This window comes from Rhinopithecus roxellana, chromosome 5, assembly GCF_007565055.1.
Source record: "Rhinopithecus roxellana isolate Shanxi Qingling chromosome 5, ASM756505v1, whole genome shotgun sequence".
NCBI classification, from domain to species: Eukaryota; Metazoa; Chordata; class Mammalia; order Primates; family Cercopithecidae; genus Rhinopithecus; species Rhinopithecus roxellana.
The window spans coordinates 162,121,156-162,139,229 of NC_044553.1; the positions used below are offsets into that span (position 1 = coordinate 162,121,156).

General features: G+C 41.9%; 1 protein-coding gene across 11 annotated transcripts in view; it reads left to right on the plus strand.

The window, feature by feature from the left end:
- MARK3 (microtubule affinity regulating kinase 3) overlaps positions 1-18,074 on the plus strand; it is a 119,204-nt gene that overhangs the window by 64,649 nt on the left and 36,481 nt on the right. For 9 of the 11 annotated variants that reach the window (XR_004057236.1, XM_010353603.1, XM_010353606.1 and 6 more), the window contains 7 exons: positions 3,517-3,587; positions 8,712-8,768; positions 12,236-12,472; positions 12,954-13,073; positions 13,326-13,425; positions 14,045-14,157; positions 15,003-15,156. Coding sequence is in view for 10 of the 11 variants with exons in the window: in XM_010353603.1 (XP_010351905.1) it covers positions 3,517-3,587; positions 8,712-8,768; positions 12,236-12,472; positions 12,954-13,073; positions 13,326-13,425; positions 14,045-14,157; positions 15,003-15,156 (852 nt within the window). In the remaining variant the exon portion in view is untranslated. The remainder of the gene's footprint in view (positions 1-3,516; positions 3,588-8,711; positions 8,769-12,235; positions 12,473-12,953; positions 13,074-13,325; positions 13,426-14,044; positions 14,158-15,002; positions 15,157-18,074) is intronic. The other 2 variants (XM_010353607.1, XM_010353605.1) reach the window with 1 other exon arrangement.

The following is an 18,074-nucleotide window of genomic DNA, read 5'->3' on the forward strand; positions in this document are numbered from 1 at the left end:
ATTTCTAGTTTGTTGGTGGGTCATGGCTTTCTGTTCCCATCTATTTTAGCTACCCAGGTCACAGAGATTACTCCTATAGGGGCAAGACAAAAACATCTGAGAAGCATCCAGGTTTAGTAGAAAGAGGATGGGCTCTGGAAAAGACAGACACGGAGTGAATCCAGCCAGGGGCCCTCATTGGCCATGTGAGCTGGCAAGTAACATGTGCTGAGCTGAGCTTCACAGTGAGCATAGGAACCCCCTCTGAGGGCTCAGTGCACTTGGCAGCATTGTAACAGCATTTAATCATTTAATCCAAGGTGGTGGTTCTGTGTACCTTGGGTTTGGTTTGGTTTGCGATAGGGTCTCGCTCTGTTGCCGAGGCTGGAGTGCAATGGCGCCATGTCGGCTCACTGCAACCTCTGCTTCCTGGGTTCAAGCGATTCTCCTGCCTCAGCTTCCCGAGTAGCTGGGACTACAGGCGTACACCACACCCGGCTAATTTTTGTAATTTAAGTAGAGATGAGGTTTTGCCACATTGGCCAGGCTGGTCTTGAACTCCTGACCTCAAGCGATCCACATGCCTTGGCCTCCCAGATTGCTGGAATTACAGGTGTGAGCCACAGCACCCGGCCTCTTTAACAGTGTTTTGTTGTTTATTAAAACAATTTCCAGGACATGTTTTATTGTTGATGTGTTTGACATTGTGAAAAGTTTTATTAAATTGGCCACCCATTCCACCATTGCATCTCCCCCACCCCCCAGCCTGCTGCCTTTTGATTTGGTAGACTCATAGAATTTTAGAATTGAAAACAATCATAGAAATTATAGGGCAACGGTCTGATTTTTACAGATGAAACTAAAGGTCAGAAAGTTTGTTCTATGCCAAGGGGTCCATAGCTAGTTTTTTTCAGGACCTGAACTAGAACTAAGGGCTTTCTGAACTGGCCTGTCAGTGTCCTTCCATCCAGCCACCTGTTCCCTGCCCAGGCAGGAGAGCCACTCTTTGCTTCTTGCTTCTTTTATCTCTAATAAATAGCCTTAAGTGTTTTTCAGTTCAGCTGCTTAACCTGAGTGTTAATACATTTTTAATAAGGAAAAAAAGATCTGGATTGAATTCCTGGTTTCAGAGTTGAACTCCTGAATTATAATTTAGTAATTATGAGTGTGACATATGGTTCCAGAAATCTCTTAAGAGGTTTATATTGAATTTGAATTTAGAAAAAAATCTGTCAAAATTATATTGACAGACTTGGATTTTATCTGTGTTATTCTACAACTGTTGGTGGGCTTAATCTTTTAATTTTTTTAAGTAAAAACTCTTCTATATGATATTCACTCATGTTTAGTTGTTTTTGCTTATTAACCACTTGTTTTGACATGTGTGCTTTTCTGCAAATAGGTCATTCGCATAGAAAGTGCTGACACTTTAGTGAGCTGACATTTAACTTCATAATTCATCATAGTTAAGTGAATTGTGTTGTGTAAACTCAACAGTATGTAATGCCTTTTAAAAGATCATTATACAGGCTGGGCATGGTGGCTCATGCCTGTAATCCCAGCACTTTGGGAGGCCAAGACGGGCAGATCACTTGAGGCCAGGAGTTCGAGACCAGCCTGGCCAACATGGTGAAACCCCCGTCTCTACTAAAAATACAAAAATTAGCCGGGTGTGGTGATGCACGCCTGTAATCCCAGCTACTCAGGAGGCTGAGGCACGAGAATTGCTTGAACATGGGAGGCAGAGGTTGCAGTGAGCCAAGATCGGGCCACTGCACTCCAGCCTGGGCGACAGCACAACTCTTTCTCTCTCTCAAAAAAAAAGATCATTATGCAATCAGGTAATAACATGAAAATATTTATGACCATTCATTATGTAAAATTTGTTCTTTCAGAGTTAGGGTTAATAAGAGTTTCAAAGTCAGAGATAATTGTGTAATTCATAATGACTTTCAAGTATCAAAATATTTTAGTTTAATATTTTCACTAAGCTGGTGGATGTATTCCTTTTTTGTATGAAATAAAAATGTTTCTTTCCCGAAAATACTTTATATCTATTTTTTTTTTTTTTTTTTGAGACAGAGTCTTGCTCTGTTGCCCAGGCTGGAATGCAGTGGTGCAATTTCGGCTCACTGCAAGCTTCGCCTCCTGGGTTCACGCCATTCTCCTGCCTCAGCCTTCCCAGTAGCTGGGACTACAGGCGCCTGCCACCTCGCCTGGCTAATTTTTTTGTATTTTTTTAGTAGAGACAGGGTTTCACGGTGTTAGCCAGGATGGTCTCGATCTCCTGACCTCGTGATCCGCCCGTCTCGGCCTCCCAAAGTGCTGGGATTACAGGCGTGAGCCACTGCACCCGGCCTATATCTAATTTTCTAAATTAGTATTCTTCTCTATTGATTTCAGAGGTGGTGATTCTTTATTCTACCTTGATAAGCACTTGGCGGTGCTAATAATACATTCCTTGAAGCGTCACCTTTCTTTCCTAAGGAATTAATATTGTGTAAACTGCTACCTAGGTGTGCATCAGCTAGTTATGTTGGCTTCACCTCCTTGTATCCTGAGCTCCCACTTCTCACCACCACTGCGCTTCCCACTCTAGTCCCTGTCACTTTCATGATTGGTTTGATTATTGTACTGATCTCCCGGTTGGTCTTCCTGTCCCTTCCCATCATTGGAAGCCTCTTCCCCGCTAGCAGCCAGTGATCCTTTTAAGAGGTCAGTCATTTCATCTCTGCTTCTCGTCTCACTTATAGTAGAGCCAGAGTCCTCACCACAGCCTACAGGACTCTTCGTAGCCTCATGAACTACGCTCTTCCCTCACTTACATTTCCCCAGCCTTCTTGCTGCTCCTCTTACTACTACAGAATCTTACCCCAGGTAACTACGTTGTCCACGCCCTCAAGCAGCCAGCAAAACACAAGTGTTTGCATGCGCAGGCCCACTTGTCTGTCTCTTTCTTCTACTTTTTCTCCACAGCACTTACTGTCCTCTTATACACTATATATTTATTCATTTATTGCCCCTCCCCCAACTAGAATATAAACTCTGTGAGGAAAAGGATCTTGTGTTCACTGCTGCATTTCCACGGAGCCTACCTAGAACAGTGCCTTGCAGTTAGTAGACATTCAGTAAATATTTGTTGAATGAATGAATATATTCAGGAAATGCTTTGTCATAATCCTGCAGTGAGGATGTCCTCTTCTAACACAAATAACTTCATCCATTTTAATTTTCTGTTTTCATTGCTTAGTTTTTATTAAAACCTATTGAAAACGCTCTTTAAAATAAGAGTTTTATAATTTAAGCATAGGGAATTTAATTTTAAGGCTTTTCTCCAGCTTAAAGATTTTGTTGTTGAATTTAAATGCCTGTAGTTAAACTTAAAGCCAGCTTAGTTCAAATTCCACATATTTCTGGCTAACTTTATATCTATATTTAAAAATTAGAGCATTGCTAAAAGTGAAACATTATCAATTTATGGGAAAATTAATGCTCAGAAGTAGGTTTTCTGCTTACTTTTATTTCTCTCACCTGTAGGTGAAGTATTTGACTATTTGGTCGCACATGGCAGGATGAAGGAAAAAGAAGCAAGAGCTAAATTTAGACAGGTATGAATTAATGTGTCTTTACTTTGTTAATTTGATAATTTGTCTCACTTAAACCCTGAAGCAAACAAGTGTTTGCCTCCATAAATACTTATAAGGCCTGTTGGATGGCAGGGGTTGACCATTGAATTCAACAAAAATTCATGAAGTGCTTTTCATACCTGAGGCACGGTGCTGGAGGCAGCCTTGGTTCTATTCCTAGCTTTGTAGTGGGAGCATTAGTCTTATACTTAACCTTCCCTTTTTACAGTTGAGCCTTAAAAATCTAGAGCCAGCCGGGCGCGGTGGCTCAAGCCTGTAATCCCAGCACTTTGGGAGGTTGAGACGGGCGGATCACGAGGTCAGGAGATCGAGACCATCCTGGCTAACACGGTGAAACCCCGTCTCTACTAAAAATACAAAAAACTAGCCGGGCGAGGTGGCGGGCGCCTGTAGTCCCAGCTACTCCGGAGGCTGAGGCAGGAGAATGGCGTAAACCTGGGAGGCGGAGCTTGCAGTGAGCTGAGATCTGGCCACTGCACTCCAGCCTGGGCGACAGAGCAAGACTCCGTCTCAAAAAAAAAAAAAATCTAGAGCCTTTCAAAAATGCCTGTGATTACATTAATTAAAACCATTTCAGAGTTTTTAGCAAGCAGAGTGTCAGAACCCCAAAATTCATTATTAGCTTTGTCTGACATAAACCAAGACCAAGTGTAACTCAAACTGTAAATTGGTAACTTTACTTCTTGCTTTGTTTTTACTCTGCTTTTTAAAGAGACATGGGTTTTAATAAGCAGGTTTTAAGCATACAGGTTACTTAACTCTCCTGTCTTTATTAATAATAATTATTGTTACTGATTGACCATGCCACACACTGAGATAAGTACTTTACCAACATTAATGTAAATCTTACAACCACCTTGTGTTATACCCATTTGCTAAAAAAAAAGACAACTGAGACATGAGAAGATTAAATAACTTGCCCAGAATTGCCTTTTTTTTTTTTCCCCACTTATTGTGGAGAACGGGGTCTCGCTTTATTGCCCAGGCAGGTCCCAGAATTGCCTTTCAAGTAGGAGACCTGCCATAGATTCAGAGTCCCAAACCCTCTGACCCCAAAACGCAGATTTGCAGTCATTATATTGTGCTATTATCTAGACTGGGACTCAGCAAACTTCTGTAAAGGGCCCGATAGTGAACATTTTAGGCTTTGTGGACCACACTGTCTCTGTCGCAACTATTTAACTCTCCTGTTGTAGCTTAGAAGCAGTCGTAGGCTGGGTGCTGTGGCTCATGCCTGTAATCCCAGCACTTTGGGAGGCCGAGGTGGATGGATCGCTTGAGGTCAGGACTTCGAGACCAGCCTGGTTAACATAGTGAACATTAGCCGGGCATGATGGCAGGAGCCTGTAATCCCAGCTACTGGAGAGCTGAGGCAGGAGAATCACTTGAACCTGGGAGACTGTACTTCAGCCTGGGTGACAGAGTGAGACTCCATCTCAAAAAAAAAAAAAAAGTAGCAGCTGTAGACAATACCAAATGAATGAACGTGACTGTGTTCCAACAAAATTTTATTTACAAAAACAGGGATAGGCCGGATGTAACTAGAGGCCATAATTTGCCAACCCCTTATTTAGATGAAGGACAGGAGCAGTGCTTCACTGCTTTTAAATTAACTCTATATTCTCACAAGGTCTACACTGAAATGGAATTATAGCCTCATTTCTCTCAGAACCTTTATATTTTGTTTTATTCATATACAAGTTGTCAAGATGGACAGACTATTAAAGTTCAAGTCTCCTTTGATTTGCTTAGTCTGATGTTGACATTTGTAAGTGATAGGACCTACTGAGTTTCTTATAAATGTTGCTTATATTTTACTGTTGCTTAAATACTAATGGTACTTTGAATTCAAATGTACTAAAACCGAAGTAAAAATCAACTTTGGCTATCATTTAACTTCTCTGATCCTGTTTTTAAAGCTATAAAAAAAAAAAATTATACTTGATGAATTCCATAGTTCTTTGCAATTCTAATATCATTTGATTGTATGGTCTATGAAAGGAAATTCAGATTTTTATTAGAAAAAAGTCTGTTTGGCTCTTTCCATAACTGTACTCTTAATTTTTATAAATTGGTCACCTAAAAGGTAAAATTTTTTTGCTTCATACAACTTACATTCCTTCCTGCTTAGATGAATCTGACTTGCAAACATGTATGTGAAGATCGCTTATTGACTATGAGGAAGGGACTGATGTCACCCAGCAAGAGCTTACTAACCTAAATCTTGAGGCAATTACTCCAATTTTTATTGTAAATTCCCTGCACAAATTCTGAAGTCTTTATTTGTGGAGCCTATTAGTTGCACTAGAAAAGATGTTTTGTATGTATGTGTTTTTACAGTTAGCAAACTGATTTAGAGTGCTTTAGAATTGACCCCTTCTTCCATGGTATTTGCCTAAGACAACTCCATTAGACTTGGAAGGATACGCATGATATTGGTGTTTCTACTTTTCTGTTTCAAATGCTGTGGCTTCTTTGTTTTTGTTTTTTGAGATGGAGTCTCCCTCTGTCACCAAGGCTGGAGTGCAGTGGCATGATCTCAGCTCACTGCAGCCTCCACCTCCCAGGTTCAAATGATTCTCCTGCCTCAGCCTTCCGAGTAGTTGGGATTACAAATGTGCACCACCACGCCCAGCAAATTTTTTTTTTGGTAATTTTATTAGAGACGGGGTTTCACCACTGTTGGCCAGGCTGGTCTCGAACTCTTGATCTCAAGTATCTGACCTCCTCAGCCTCCCAAAACGCTGGGATTACAGACGTGAGCCATCGCGCTCGGCCTCAATTTCTGTGCTTTCTAGGAGCTTATAAGTCATCATTACTTTGACTAAGTAAAAAAAAGTTTTTCTATTTATGACAAAAAGGAAGGTATGCCACACACAAAGTACACTGTGTGTGATCCCTTTTCCATATTCATCACCAGATGGGTTTTCCCCTTCCTGCTTCCTTCACCAAGCCCATCATAGTTCCTGCTTACGATGTTTTAATTTTTTGGTTGAGCTCTTGTTCTTTTCCGAGAAAAAAGAGTAGATTTCCAGCTCCATCTTTTTTACTTACCTCTTTCTTGGTGGGCTGGTGATATTCTTTGATGCTCTTTTATGTATGATTGAAAGTGAATTAGGCGAACATTCATAGTTCAACCTAGATAACATCTATTAGCAATCACCATTTCTGGCTGCTGATAGAATGCAAAAAAAGCAGTAGGTTCAAGTTGAGTCTTTTCAGCTTATTGTGGCATCAGGTTAGCTTTGAGCTGTTTTGGAGCTAAAGAGAGAGAGGAATCCTTTGATCTCTTTGAGAAAGGGCAGGAAATCATCAAATCTGATTCAAAAGCAGAATTTGAAAATAAACTATAAGAGAAATCTCAATATGAGGAAAAACTAATATAAATTCTGAATGAGAAAAGGGAAAAGATTAAATAAAATTTACCTGTATCCTAGGTGACAAAACTATTACTTTGTTTTGGGAAAACAAAGCTATTTTACTTTTCCAGTTTTCATGCTGACAGAATAGAACAATAGTGATAAATCCAAAGTAACAGATACTTTAAAACCCGTGTTTTGGCATTGGAATTTTTGTACCTTTAGTTAATCATAAGTGGGTCTGATATTCTGAATGTTAATTTTAAATAATGAAAGTGCTGATTTTTGTTATCATCTCATCCTAACCCCAGTTTAACTTTTCCTTGCTGCTTATTCTGAACCAAAATATTGTACAGCCCTCTGAGATTTTATGTCCATGGGTGGGTCCATGGGGCTTACAGCTAAGTGTTGATGATGATTTGGAGGAACTAACAGTATTTTTATTATAACCTCAGTTTTGTGTGTATGTAATCATATGTGTCTAAATATACATGCAGAATATCAAAGAAAAGACTAGATGCAAGTGCAACAAAATAACAAGAGATGTTACCTCTACTTAGTGGTAATGCAGGAATATATTTGTGTAGACTTTTCTGTATTTCCTGAAATTTCTACAATGAGCATGTAAAGCTTTTATATTAGAAGACTTTTTTTAAGTGACCAGTAAGTGTGAAATTTCAGTAAAACAATTGTTTAATCATAGGCATGATTGCAGGTTGACTAAATAAAAGCATACTGTTTACTGAAAGTGGGAGGAATCCTTAATAGTGCACGTGCACATAGTAATTTTCATAGTTCACATACGTTACAACATTCAATCCTCCATTTTAATAAAGGAAGAGGAAACTGACCCTCAGAGAAGTTAACTAACTTTTGCTCTCCATAATCCACATTAGTTAGAAGAAAGACTGTTGCAGGGAACAGGCTGAGAAGAGCACTTACAGAAGAGTAATCCTTTGATCTCTTTGAGAAAAGATTAATCCAGATATGGATTAACCTGGATTAACACCTGGGTATGGGCAGCTCTCTAACCGCTGGTTTGGTTTGAAGTTGACTCTGTGGATATGGAAAGGTTGCACCAGGCCAGGCACAGTGGCTCACGCCTGTAATCCCAGCACTTTGGGAGGCTGAGGCGGGCAGATCACCTGAGGTCAGGAGTTTGAGACCAGCCTGACCAACGTGGTGAAACCCCGTCTCTACTGGAAATACAAAATTAGCCGGGCATGGTGGCACACACTTGTAATCCCAGCTACTCAGGAGGCTGAGGCAGGAGAACTGCTTGAACCCGGGAGAGGGAGGTTGCAGTGAGCCAGGATCACGCCATTGCACTCCAGCCTGGGTGACAGAACAAGACTCTGTCAAAAAAAAAAAAAAAGAAGAGGTTGTACCAGAGCCATCTGGGCCTAGGGGCAGCCAGGGTCCTCCAGATCCAGTTTGTTGGATCCTGGCACTACACAATAAATGGAATGTCAATGGATAGGGTCCAAAAAGAGACTTCAGTTAAAACGGTAGAAAACAGAAGAACATCCTCACCTGTTTGTTTTTGCCCTCACCCCTGAATTTCTCCGGACTGGAAAGTTCAAGGCATAGGAAAATTGTTTTTAGAAATCCACATGGACATTCGAGTGCCTACTGAGTATTCTATATGTGTGAACATTAACAAAGTTATTTTCATTTTAATTATGAATCTGCACCAGTAATGACTGACTCTGTGTCTCCTATTCAGATTGTATCTGCAGTTCAATACTGCCATCAGAAACGGATCGTACATCGAGACCTCAAGGTGCGTAGAAGTGCCTCACTCTCAGTGTATGCTTTGTCTGTATGTGTGCAGTTCTCTCAGTGGTCATTACACAAATGAGGTGTAGATTAGATTTACTAACATTTTTTAAAATCCCACAATAATTGAATCCTCTTAATCAAGTTATGGGAAAGAGCATTAAAAATAAAGAAAAATAAAGTTTATTGAAAGTATTTTACATTTCAGTTAAGGTGACTGGTGGTTGATCTCTGGAGGACAGTCATCACACAACCAAACAAATGGGGGCCTCCAGAAATGGATGGTCGCACCCACAGCATCCTCAGTGCCACCCGGCATTCATTTCTGCTGTTTTCATCAGCATTCTCTCCCGTTAACAGCAGTGCCCGTTTGAGACCTCTTTCAAGGTCCTCAGCCTCTGCCCTCACTCTGGCATAGGATGAGGTTTCATATCACATAGAGAAAATAGAAACACCAGGCAGAAACTCTCATTTTCTACCAGGCCCTCAAACCTACCTTCACCTACCCACATCCATCACTTCTTTCCAACCTGTTACAGGAGAGTGGGGTGCTTCTGCTCTGAGCTCTGGGTCCTGATTCCCTCTGGGGGCTGTGCTCTGTCTGATGCCTGTTTTCTCTCCATTTGTTTATTCACTCTCCCTCTCTACTTGCCTTTCACCAGCAGCATTTACACATGCTCAAGTCTACCTTTTTTTTTTTTAAACTAAAAAGCCATCCCTGTTCCCCTTCCAGATACACGCTTTTTCTCTCTTCCCCTTCATAGCCATATTTCTCTAAACATTTCCTAGATTCTGTGTCTTAACTTGGCAATCATCTTCGCTCTCCCCTCACGTGATTGTCATTGACTTGCTTGTTCTCTACACCCGCCCCTAGAGCATTCACATTCACTCTCTCAGCTCTAGTAGCCAGCTGTATGCTGATGGCCCCAAATCCATTCCTGCGGCCAGAGTACTCTTCTGGGATCCAGGACCCAGCTGAGCAAAGCGTATCTTCATATAAACATCCCTTGGGTGCAGCAGGTTCAAAGCCTATAAACATGAATGTTCACTTCTCTTTCAGGTGACTAATGTCCCTCAGGTGCCTTACTCTCCTGTACTACCCACTTAGTCACCAAGTCCTTTTGCTGCTGTGTTCCAAATATCTCTTAAGCTCACTCTTTTATGCCCCTGTTACACTATCCAAGGCCAGACCATCATTATCTCATAGTTGATTCCGACACTACTTTCTTACCTATTCTTCTCTGTTTCTAGTGCCTCTTCTTCCCATGTATGTTTTCTGCACTGCACACAGAATGGTCTTTTAAGGAAACGCAAATAAGATGGTCATTTCTCTGCTTGAACAACTCTTCAGTGGCTTCCCATTGCTCTTACAATGAAAACTCAAACTTCTCAAGTACAGTCCTTTGTGATCAAGCCCTGACCATCTCCCCAGCCCCCTCTACACATCTCTATCCCACATACTGTCTTTCAGTTTCTTATGTGAAACATGCTCTGTCTCACATAGGTTCTCACACTCTTTATTCTGCCTGAAATATCCCTCATCAACACATCCATTGTGATCAGATGCACCTTCTGGTGCTTTGATTTCACGTCATCTGGGAAGCTGTCCACACCTCTCAGTGCCAACCCACAACTCCCTGTGCCTCTTCAGTTATAGCATTTGTGTCTCAGGACAGCTGCTTATCATTCTGCCTCTTCTAAACTGTGAGCTGTTGAGGGTAGGGCTTTATCTGTCTTGTTCATCATTATCCGTTCATCATTATCCATCGAGACATTCATATAGCATCTGCTGTGGAGTAGCCACATAGGAAATAGGAAATGTTTGTTAAAATAAAGTGACTAGGCCGGGCGTGATGGCTCAAGCCTGTAATCCCAGCACTTTGGGAGGCCGAGGCAGGCGGATCACGAGGTCAGGAGATCGAGACCATCCTGGCTAACACGGTGAAACCCCGTCTCTACTAAAAATACAAAAAGAAATTAATCGGGCATGGTGGCGGGCGCCTGTAGTCCCAGCTACTCTGGAGGCTGAGGCAGGAGAATGGCGGGAACCTGGGAAGCCGAGCTTGCAGTGAGCCGAGATCGCGCCACTGCACTCCAGCCTGGGCAACAGAGCGAGACTCCGTCTCAAAAAGAAATAAAATAAAGTGACTGTGATTTGTCTCTCTCTTTTCTTTTCTTTTTTTTTTTTTTTGAGGCGGAGTCTTGCTCTGTCGCCCTGGCTGGAGTGCAGTGGTGCAATCTCAGCCCACTGCAACCTCCGCCTCCCACGTTCAAGTGATTCTCCTGCCTCAGCCTCTCAAATAGCTGGGATTACAGGTGCCCACCACCACACCCGGCTAATTTTTTATATTTTTGGTAGAGATGAGGCTTCACCATGTTGGCAAGACTGGTCTCGAACTCCTGACTTCAGGTGATCCACCCGCCTCAGCTTCCAGAAGTGCTATGATTACAGGCGTGAGCCACCGCACCCAGCTGTGATTTGACTCTTGAATGAGGTTTGGGATTCTCCCCTCCTCATTAACAGCCATTTTGTAGCTATTTAGCAGTTTTTATGAAATGCCTCTTTTTAAAAAAAGTTATGTATTTTTTGAAACAGGGTTTTACTCTGTCACCCAGGCTGGAGTGCAGTGGCACAATCATAGCTCATTGCAGCCTCAAACTCCCAGGCTTAAGAGATCCTCCCACATAAGCCTTCCAAGTAGGTGGGATTACAGATGTGTGCCACCATACCCAGCTAATTTTATTTTATTTTTTTTGTAGAGAAGGGGTCTCACTATATTGCCCAAGGTGGTCACGAACTCCTGGGCCCAAGTGAGCCACTATACCTGGCCCTGCCCCTACCCCTGCCCCATATTGTTCTTGTTTTTTGTTTTTGAAATGGAATATCGCTCTGTCACTCAGGCTGGAGTGCAGTGGCACGATCTCAGCTCACTGCAACCTCCCCCTCCCGGGTTCAAGTAGTTCTCCTGCCTCAGCCTCCTGAGTAGCTGGGATTACAGGTGTGTACCACCATGCCCAGCTGATTTTTGTATTTTTAGTAAAGACAGGGTTTCACCATGTTGACTAGGCTGGTCTCAAACTCCTGGCCTCACATGATTCGGCCACCTCGACCTCCCAAAGTGCTGGGATTATAGATATGAGCCACCATGCCCGGCCCCTATATTATTATTATTATTATTATTATTATTATTATTATTAATTGAAAAAAATTGTCAAGATTTTTCTTGATCTTGGGACATTGATGTTTAAATTAGTGCTAGAATTAATCTATACTTCATGTTTATTATTGTTAGTTATAAAATAAGGAGTTCTAACTTGTCTCCTGTTTTTGTCTGTAGAAAGAATGTTTTCACATTAATTAGGAGGTAACTTTATATCATTACAGAAAACTTTTCTGAAATGCCTAATCCTGTCATAATTCTAATTCTATTTTGGTTAAATTTCATTTTTGTCTTCATGTTTTCCCTCTAGGCTGAAAATCTATTGTTAGATGCCGATATGAACATTAAAATAGCAGATTTCGGTTTTAGCAATGAATTTACTGTTGGCAGTAAACTCGACACGTTTTGTGGCAGTCCTCCATACGCAGCACCTGAGCTCTTCCAGGGCAAGAAATACGACGGGCCAGAAGTGGATGTATGGAGTCTGGGGGTCATTTTATACACACTAGTCAGTGGCTCACTTCCCTTTGATGGGCAAAACCTAAAGGTATAAGAAGCTGCACCCATGTACTTCACTAAACTAAAAGAAGTTTCCTAATATTATATGGCTTAATATTTTTTTTGAGACGGAGTCTCGCTCTGTTGCCCAGGCTGGAGTGCAGTGGCCGGATCTCAGCTCACTGGAAGCTCCGCCTCCTGGGTTTATGCCATTCTCCTGCCTCAGCCTCCCGAGCAGCTGGGACTACAGGTGCCCGCCACCTCGCCTGGCTAGTTTTTTGTATTTTTTAGTAGAGACGGGGTTTCACCGTGTTAGCCAGGATGGTCTCAATCTCCTGACCCCGTGATCTGCCCGTCTCGGCCTCCCAAAGTGCTGGGATTACAGGCTTGAGCCACCGCGCCTGGCCTATGGCTTAATATTCTTAACATTATATCAGTGGAGGGGTTTCGGGGGGTTTTTTGTTATGCTTTGTTAATTAAACCTAAAAGGTTGACTTAACTTGTTTTCTTTCCTCTCTACCTCCCCAAAGGAACTGAGAGAGAGAGTATTAAGAGGGAAATACAGAATTCCCTTCTACATGTCTACAGACTGTGAAAACCTTCTCAAACGTTTCCTGGTGCTAAATCCAATTAAACGCGGCACTCTAGAGGTAATCATGTAGGTGGAAACAAGCAACAGCTTTGGAGAGTCTTTAGCGTGGCCTTAGATCTTTGCTTGATTTGTATGCCCTACTGGATACATCCTGCGGCTTCTTAAGGAAGAATTAAAACATTTAAAAAAATATTTTTGAGTTTATGTTTTGAATGATAGTCAATGAAATGTTGGAAATAAATTTTTGTAAATATTATGGTTATCAGAATATTTCATTTTACTCTGCTAATGAACAGTTTACCTTTTTTAGCAAATCATGAAGGACAGGTGGATCAATGCAGGGCATGAAGAAGATGAACTCAAACCATTCGTTGAACCAGAGCTAGACATCTCAGACCAAAAAAGAATAGGTAATCACTCCATGCCTGCATGTTCATGTGTATTTGTCTAAGTAACACATTTCTGTTTTGACTCATGTCTGTGCCTAAAATGTGAATAATGGAAAGTTAAGCACAAGTTATATGAACAGTTTATCTGTTCTGTCATATTTAGGAACGTAACTACCTGTAGTTTCCAGTAACTCTGAAACAAATGCCCATTTATGTTAGAAAATGTATGTAATATGTCATCTTTTAGGTCAAATGAAAATTACTTTACCCTATAAAAGAATGATTTCTGGCTGGGCACAGTGGCTCATGCCTGTAATCCCAGCACTTTGGGAGGCCGACGTGGGCAGATCACCTGAGGTCAGGAGGTCGAGACCAGCCTGAACAACATGCAGAAACCCCATCTCTACTAAAAATACAAAATTAGCCGAGTGTGGCGGCGCATGTCTGTAATCCCAGCTACTTGGGAGGCTGAGGCAGGAGAATTGCTTGAATCTGGGAGGTGGAGGTTGCGGTGAGCCGAGATCACGCCATTGCACTCCATCCTGGGCAAGAAGAGCAAAACTCTGTCTCAAAAAAAAAAAAAAAAGGATGATTTCTTACCCAAACAAAACACATAAACTGTATTATGCCTTTCTTTTAGATATTATGGTGGGAATGGGATATTCACAAGAAGAAATTCAAGAATCTCTTAGTAAAATGAAATATGATGAAATCACAGCTACATATTTGTTATTGGGGAGAAAATCTTCAGAGGTAAGAGTAATCAGAGAGAAAGAGCTGAAATACCCTTTATGTAATTATTAGTTTATATAAACTGTTTTCTTAGTTTTTGTCTTTTGAATATTTGTAACATTTGATAATATCATTTTTTAGATTTACCTGCAAATAGCAAATCTAAATCCTATGACTATTATAAGCTATTTTAACTTAACCCTTAATGATGGATATTGACCAGGTGTGGTGGCTCACACCTGTAATCCCAGCACTTTGGGAGGCCAAGGTGGACAGATCACTTGAGACCGGGAGTTCAAGACCAGACTGGCCAACATAGGGAAACTCTGTCTCTGCTAAAACAAACAAACAAACAAACAGAAAATTAGCCGGGCGTGTTGGCGCGTACCTGTAATCCCAGCTACTTGGGAGGCTGGGGCAAGAGAACCACTTGACCCTGAGAGGCGGAGGTTGCGGCGAGCCAAGATCGCACCACTGCACTCCAGCCTGGGTTACAGAGTGAGACTATGTCTCAAAAAAAAAAAAAAAAGATGGATATTGTCATAAACCTGGTCTTTCATAAATTAACCTATAGTCATTAATAGCTTAGAAATGACGTAAAGCATCAGATGAAGTAAATAGAGCATTTAAAGTTAAATTTGAGAAAGCCTGGGAAGAAAATCACACATACATTACCTGTAGTGTCTTTCTAGCAGTCAGGAAACTGCTTTTGCTTGAGTTTAGGGTTGTCATTTTTGTACATTGTGATTCCTCCTCTCTCTGAATGAACGGTTTACGAGAGGTCTGTGTTAATGAAAAGTTTAACTTCCTAATAAACCATTTGGGTTCGTGTTGTGGTTTGCTCTGTTTTTCTCATTTTCTCTTAGCTGGATGCTAGTGATTCCAGTTCTAGCAGCAATCTTTCACTTGCTAAGGTTAGGCCAAGCAGTGATCTCAACAACAGTACTGGCCAGTCTCCTCACCACAAAGTGCAGAGAAGTGTTTCTTCAAGCCAGAAGCAAAGACGCTACAGTGACCATGGTAAGTTTTGGAGTATCCCAGTGCCTTCTCTTAGAGTCCAGGCAAGAGGTCTCCTAGCACTGGGAAGCATTCTCTTGCTCGGAGCTTGGCTTGATGTCCTTTCTTGGCATTTATTTATTTATTTATTTATTTATTTATTTATTTCCTTCCTTCCCTTTTTTCTTTTTTCTTTTCTTTTCTTTCTTTTCTTTCTTTTTTTTTTCTTTGAGACAGAGTCTCGCTCTGTTGCCCAGGCTGGAGTGCAGTGGCACAATTTTGGCTCACTGCAGCCTCCACCTCCCAAGTTCAAGCAATTCTCCTGCCTCAGCCTCCCGAGTAGCTGGGACTACAGGCATGTACCACCATGCCTGGCTAAGTTTCGTATTTTTAGTAGAGACGGGGTTTCACCACATTTGGCCAGGCTGGTCTTCAGCTCCTGGCCTCAAGTGATCTGCCCGCCTCGGCCTCCCAAAGTGCTGGGATTACAGGCATGAACCACCATGCCTGGCCAGCATTTTTTCTTAGTGTTCCTGCAGGTGCTTCCATGATTACATATTACTTCAAGGCTCTGTTCTTCTTTGTACATTCAGTAGATTTTTGCTGGATAAAGCTTAGTTGAGTGGAAACCTTTCCACTTGCCATTCTAGAACCTCAGCTTTAATCTGTAGTTTTTCTTTTTTTTTTTAATGGAGATGGCGGGTCTCACTATGTTGCCCAAACTGGTCTCAAACTCCCAAGTTCAAGTGATTCTCTCACCTCAACCTCCTAAAGTGCTAGGATTACAGGCATGAGCCACCATGCCCAACGCTTACTCTATAGTTCTATTTACTCTCTTCACCTCTGCATTGGATTTACTTTGTAGAGTAGCACTGTCCAGTAGAACTTTCTGTGATCATTACAGTTTCGTATATCTGTGCAGTCCAGTCAAGTAGCTACTGGACACTTGTGGCTATCAAGTACTTGAACTGAGGAAATGATTTTTCCCCTTTTTATTTTTTATTTTTTAATTTTTATTTGTTTATTTATTTTTGAGATGGAATCTGGCTCTGTCGCCCAGGCTGGAGTGCAGTGGTGTGATCTTGGCTCACTGCAACCTCCGTCTCCCAGGTTCCAGCAATTCTCCTGCTCAGCCTCCTGAGTAGCTGGGATTATAGGCGTGCACAACCATGCCTGGCTAATTTTTGTCTTTTTAATAGAGACTGGGTTTCACCATATTGGCCAGGCTGGTCTTGAACTTGTGAGCTCAAGCAGTCCACTCACCTTGGCCTCCCAAAGTGCTGGGATTATAGGCACACACCACCACACCTGGCCAATTTTTGTATTTTTAATAGAGATGGGATTTCACCATGTTGGCCAGGCTGGTCTAGAACTCCTGACCTCAGATGATCCACCCACCTTGGCCTCCCAAAGTGCTGGGATTACAGGTTTGAGCCTGTAATTGGCTTTGGCTGGCTGATTTTTACCCTTTTAAAATTTTACTGGCCAGACGCAGTGGCTCACGCCTGTAATTCCAGCACCTTGGGAGGCCAGGACGTATGGATCACGAGGTCAGGAGTTCAAGACCAGCCTGACCAACATGGTGAAACCCCATCTCAACTAAAAAAAATTAGCTGGGCATGGTGGTATATGCCTGTAATCCCAGCTACTCAGGAGGCTGAGGTGGGAGAATCGCTTGAACCCGGGAGGCAGAGGTTGCAGTAAGCCAAGATCGTGCCACTGCACTCTATCCAGCCTGGTGACAGAGTGAGATTCCATCTCAAAAATAATAATAATAATAATGATAGTAATTTTTTTTTACTTAAGTGTAGTATATATATATATATATATATATATAGCCAGTTGTGGCCAGTAACTATCATAATGGACAGAGCAGCCCTGGAGAATGTATGGAACCTCAGTTTTGCCTTAATTGGTTTAAATGTTTTACTGTGTCATTCTCATCCATACTCTTGCTGTTAGTGTGGTTAAGCCACCCTCCCTTTTAAACTTCACCTAGAAGCCAGTCCTTTATGAGACATAAGACCCCCAAAGGATAGGCTTACCAGGCTCTACAGTTGCTCTGCCTTCAAGGCAGTCTGTGTGTCAGAGTCCTGAGGCTAGCATGTGTGTTTACTCGCCCATAACTATAAATGTTAACATTGCAGATATTTCCTTTAATTCTACTATTCCAGGATGCAGGAACCAAATCTATTTCTTTTTTTTCTTTTTTCTTTTTTTTTTTTTTTTTTTTTTTTTTTTGAGACGGAGTTTCACTCCTGTCGCCCAGGCAGGCTGGAATGCAATGGTGTGATCTGGGCTCACTGCAACCTCCGCCTCCTGGTTTCAAGCAATTCTCCTGCCTCAGCCTCCCGAGTAGCTGGGACTACAGGCCTGCACCACAATGCCTGGCTAATTTTTTTATTTTTAGTAGGGACAGGATTTCACCACATTTGGCCAGGCTGGTCCCAAACTCCTGAACTCAGGTGATCCATCCGCCTCGGCCTCCCAAAGTGCTGGAATTACAGGCATGAGCCACTGCACTCGGCCTCATTTTATTTCTCTTCTCTGGACATTTTCCATCTTAATACTTTCATCTTGAGATTTGATACTTAGGACTGCACAGAGCATTGTAGGTGTGGACAGTCTTTGATTTCGTACTAAAAATAATGACTTTTGGCTTGATTTCCGTTTCTCTTCCTTCCGTTGCCTGCCTTTCTACATGGTTTAGACTGAAGCAACAGTGTACTAATATCACTAGTAAACCATCTACAGTGCCTGCTGTAGCTCAGAACTCATTCTAAAATCAGGATTTATGCTCCTAGCATTTGTAGGTGACGTGTTGATCTAGGTCTGCCTTTTTTGTGTTCATGTTAGTCACTAACAAGGGGGTTTCTAGTGCCTGTGGACCACATGGCAATTAAATGCCCTGAAACCGTCTGCTTTAAATTGTCTCTAAATCC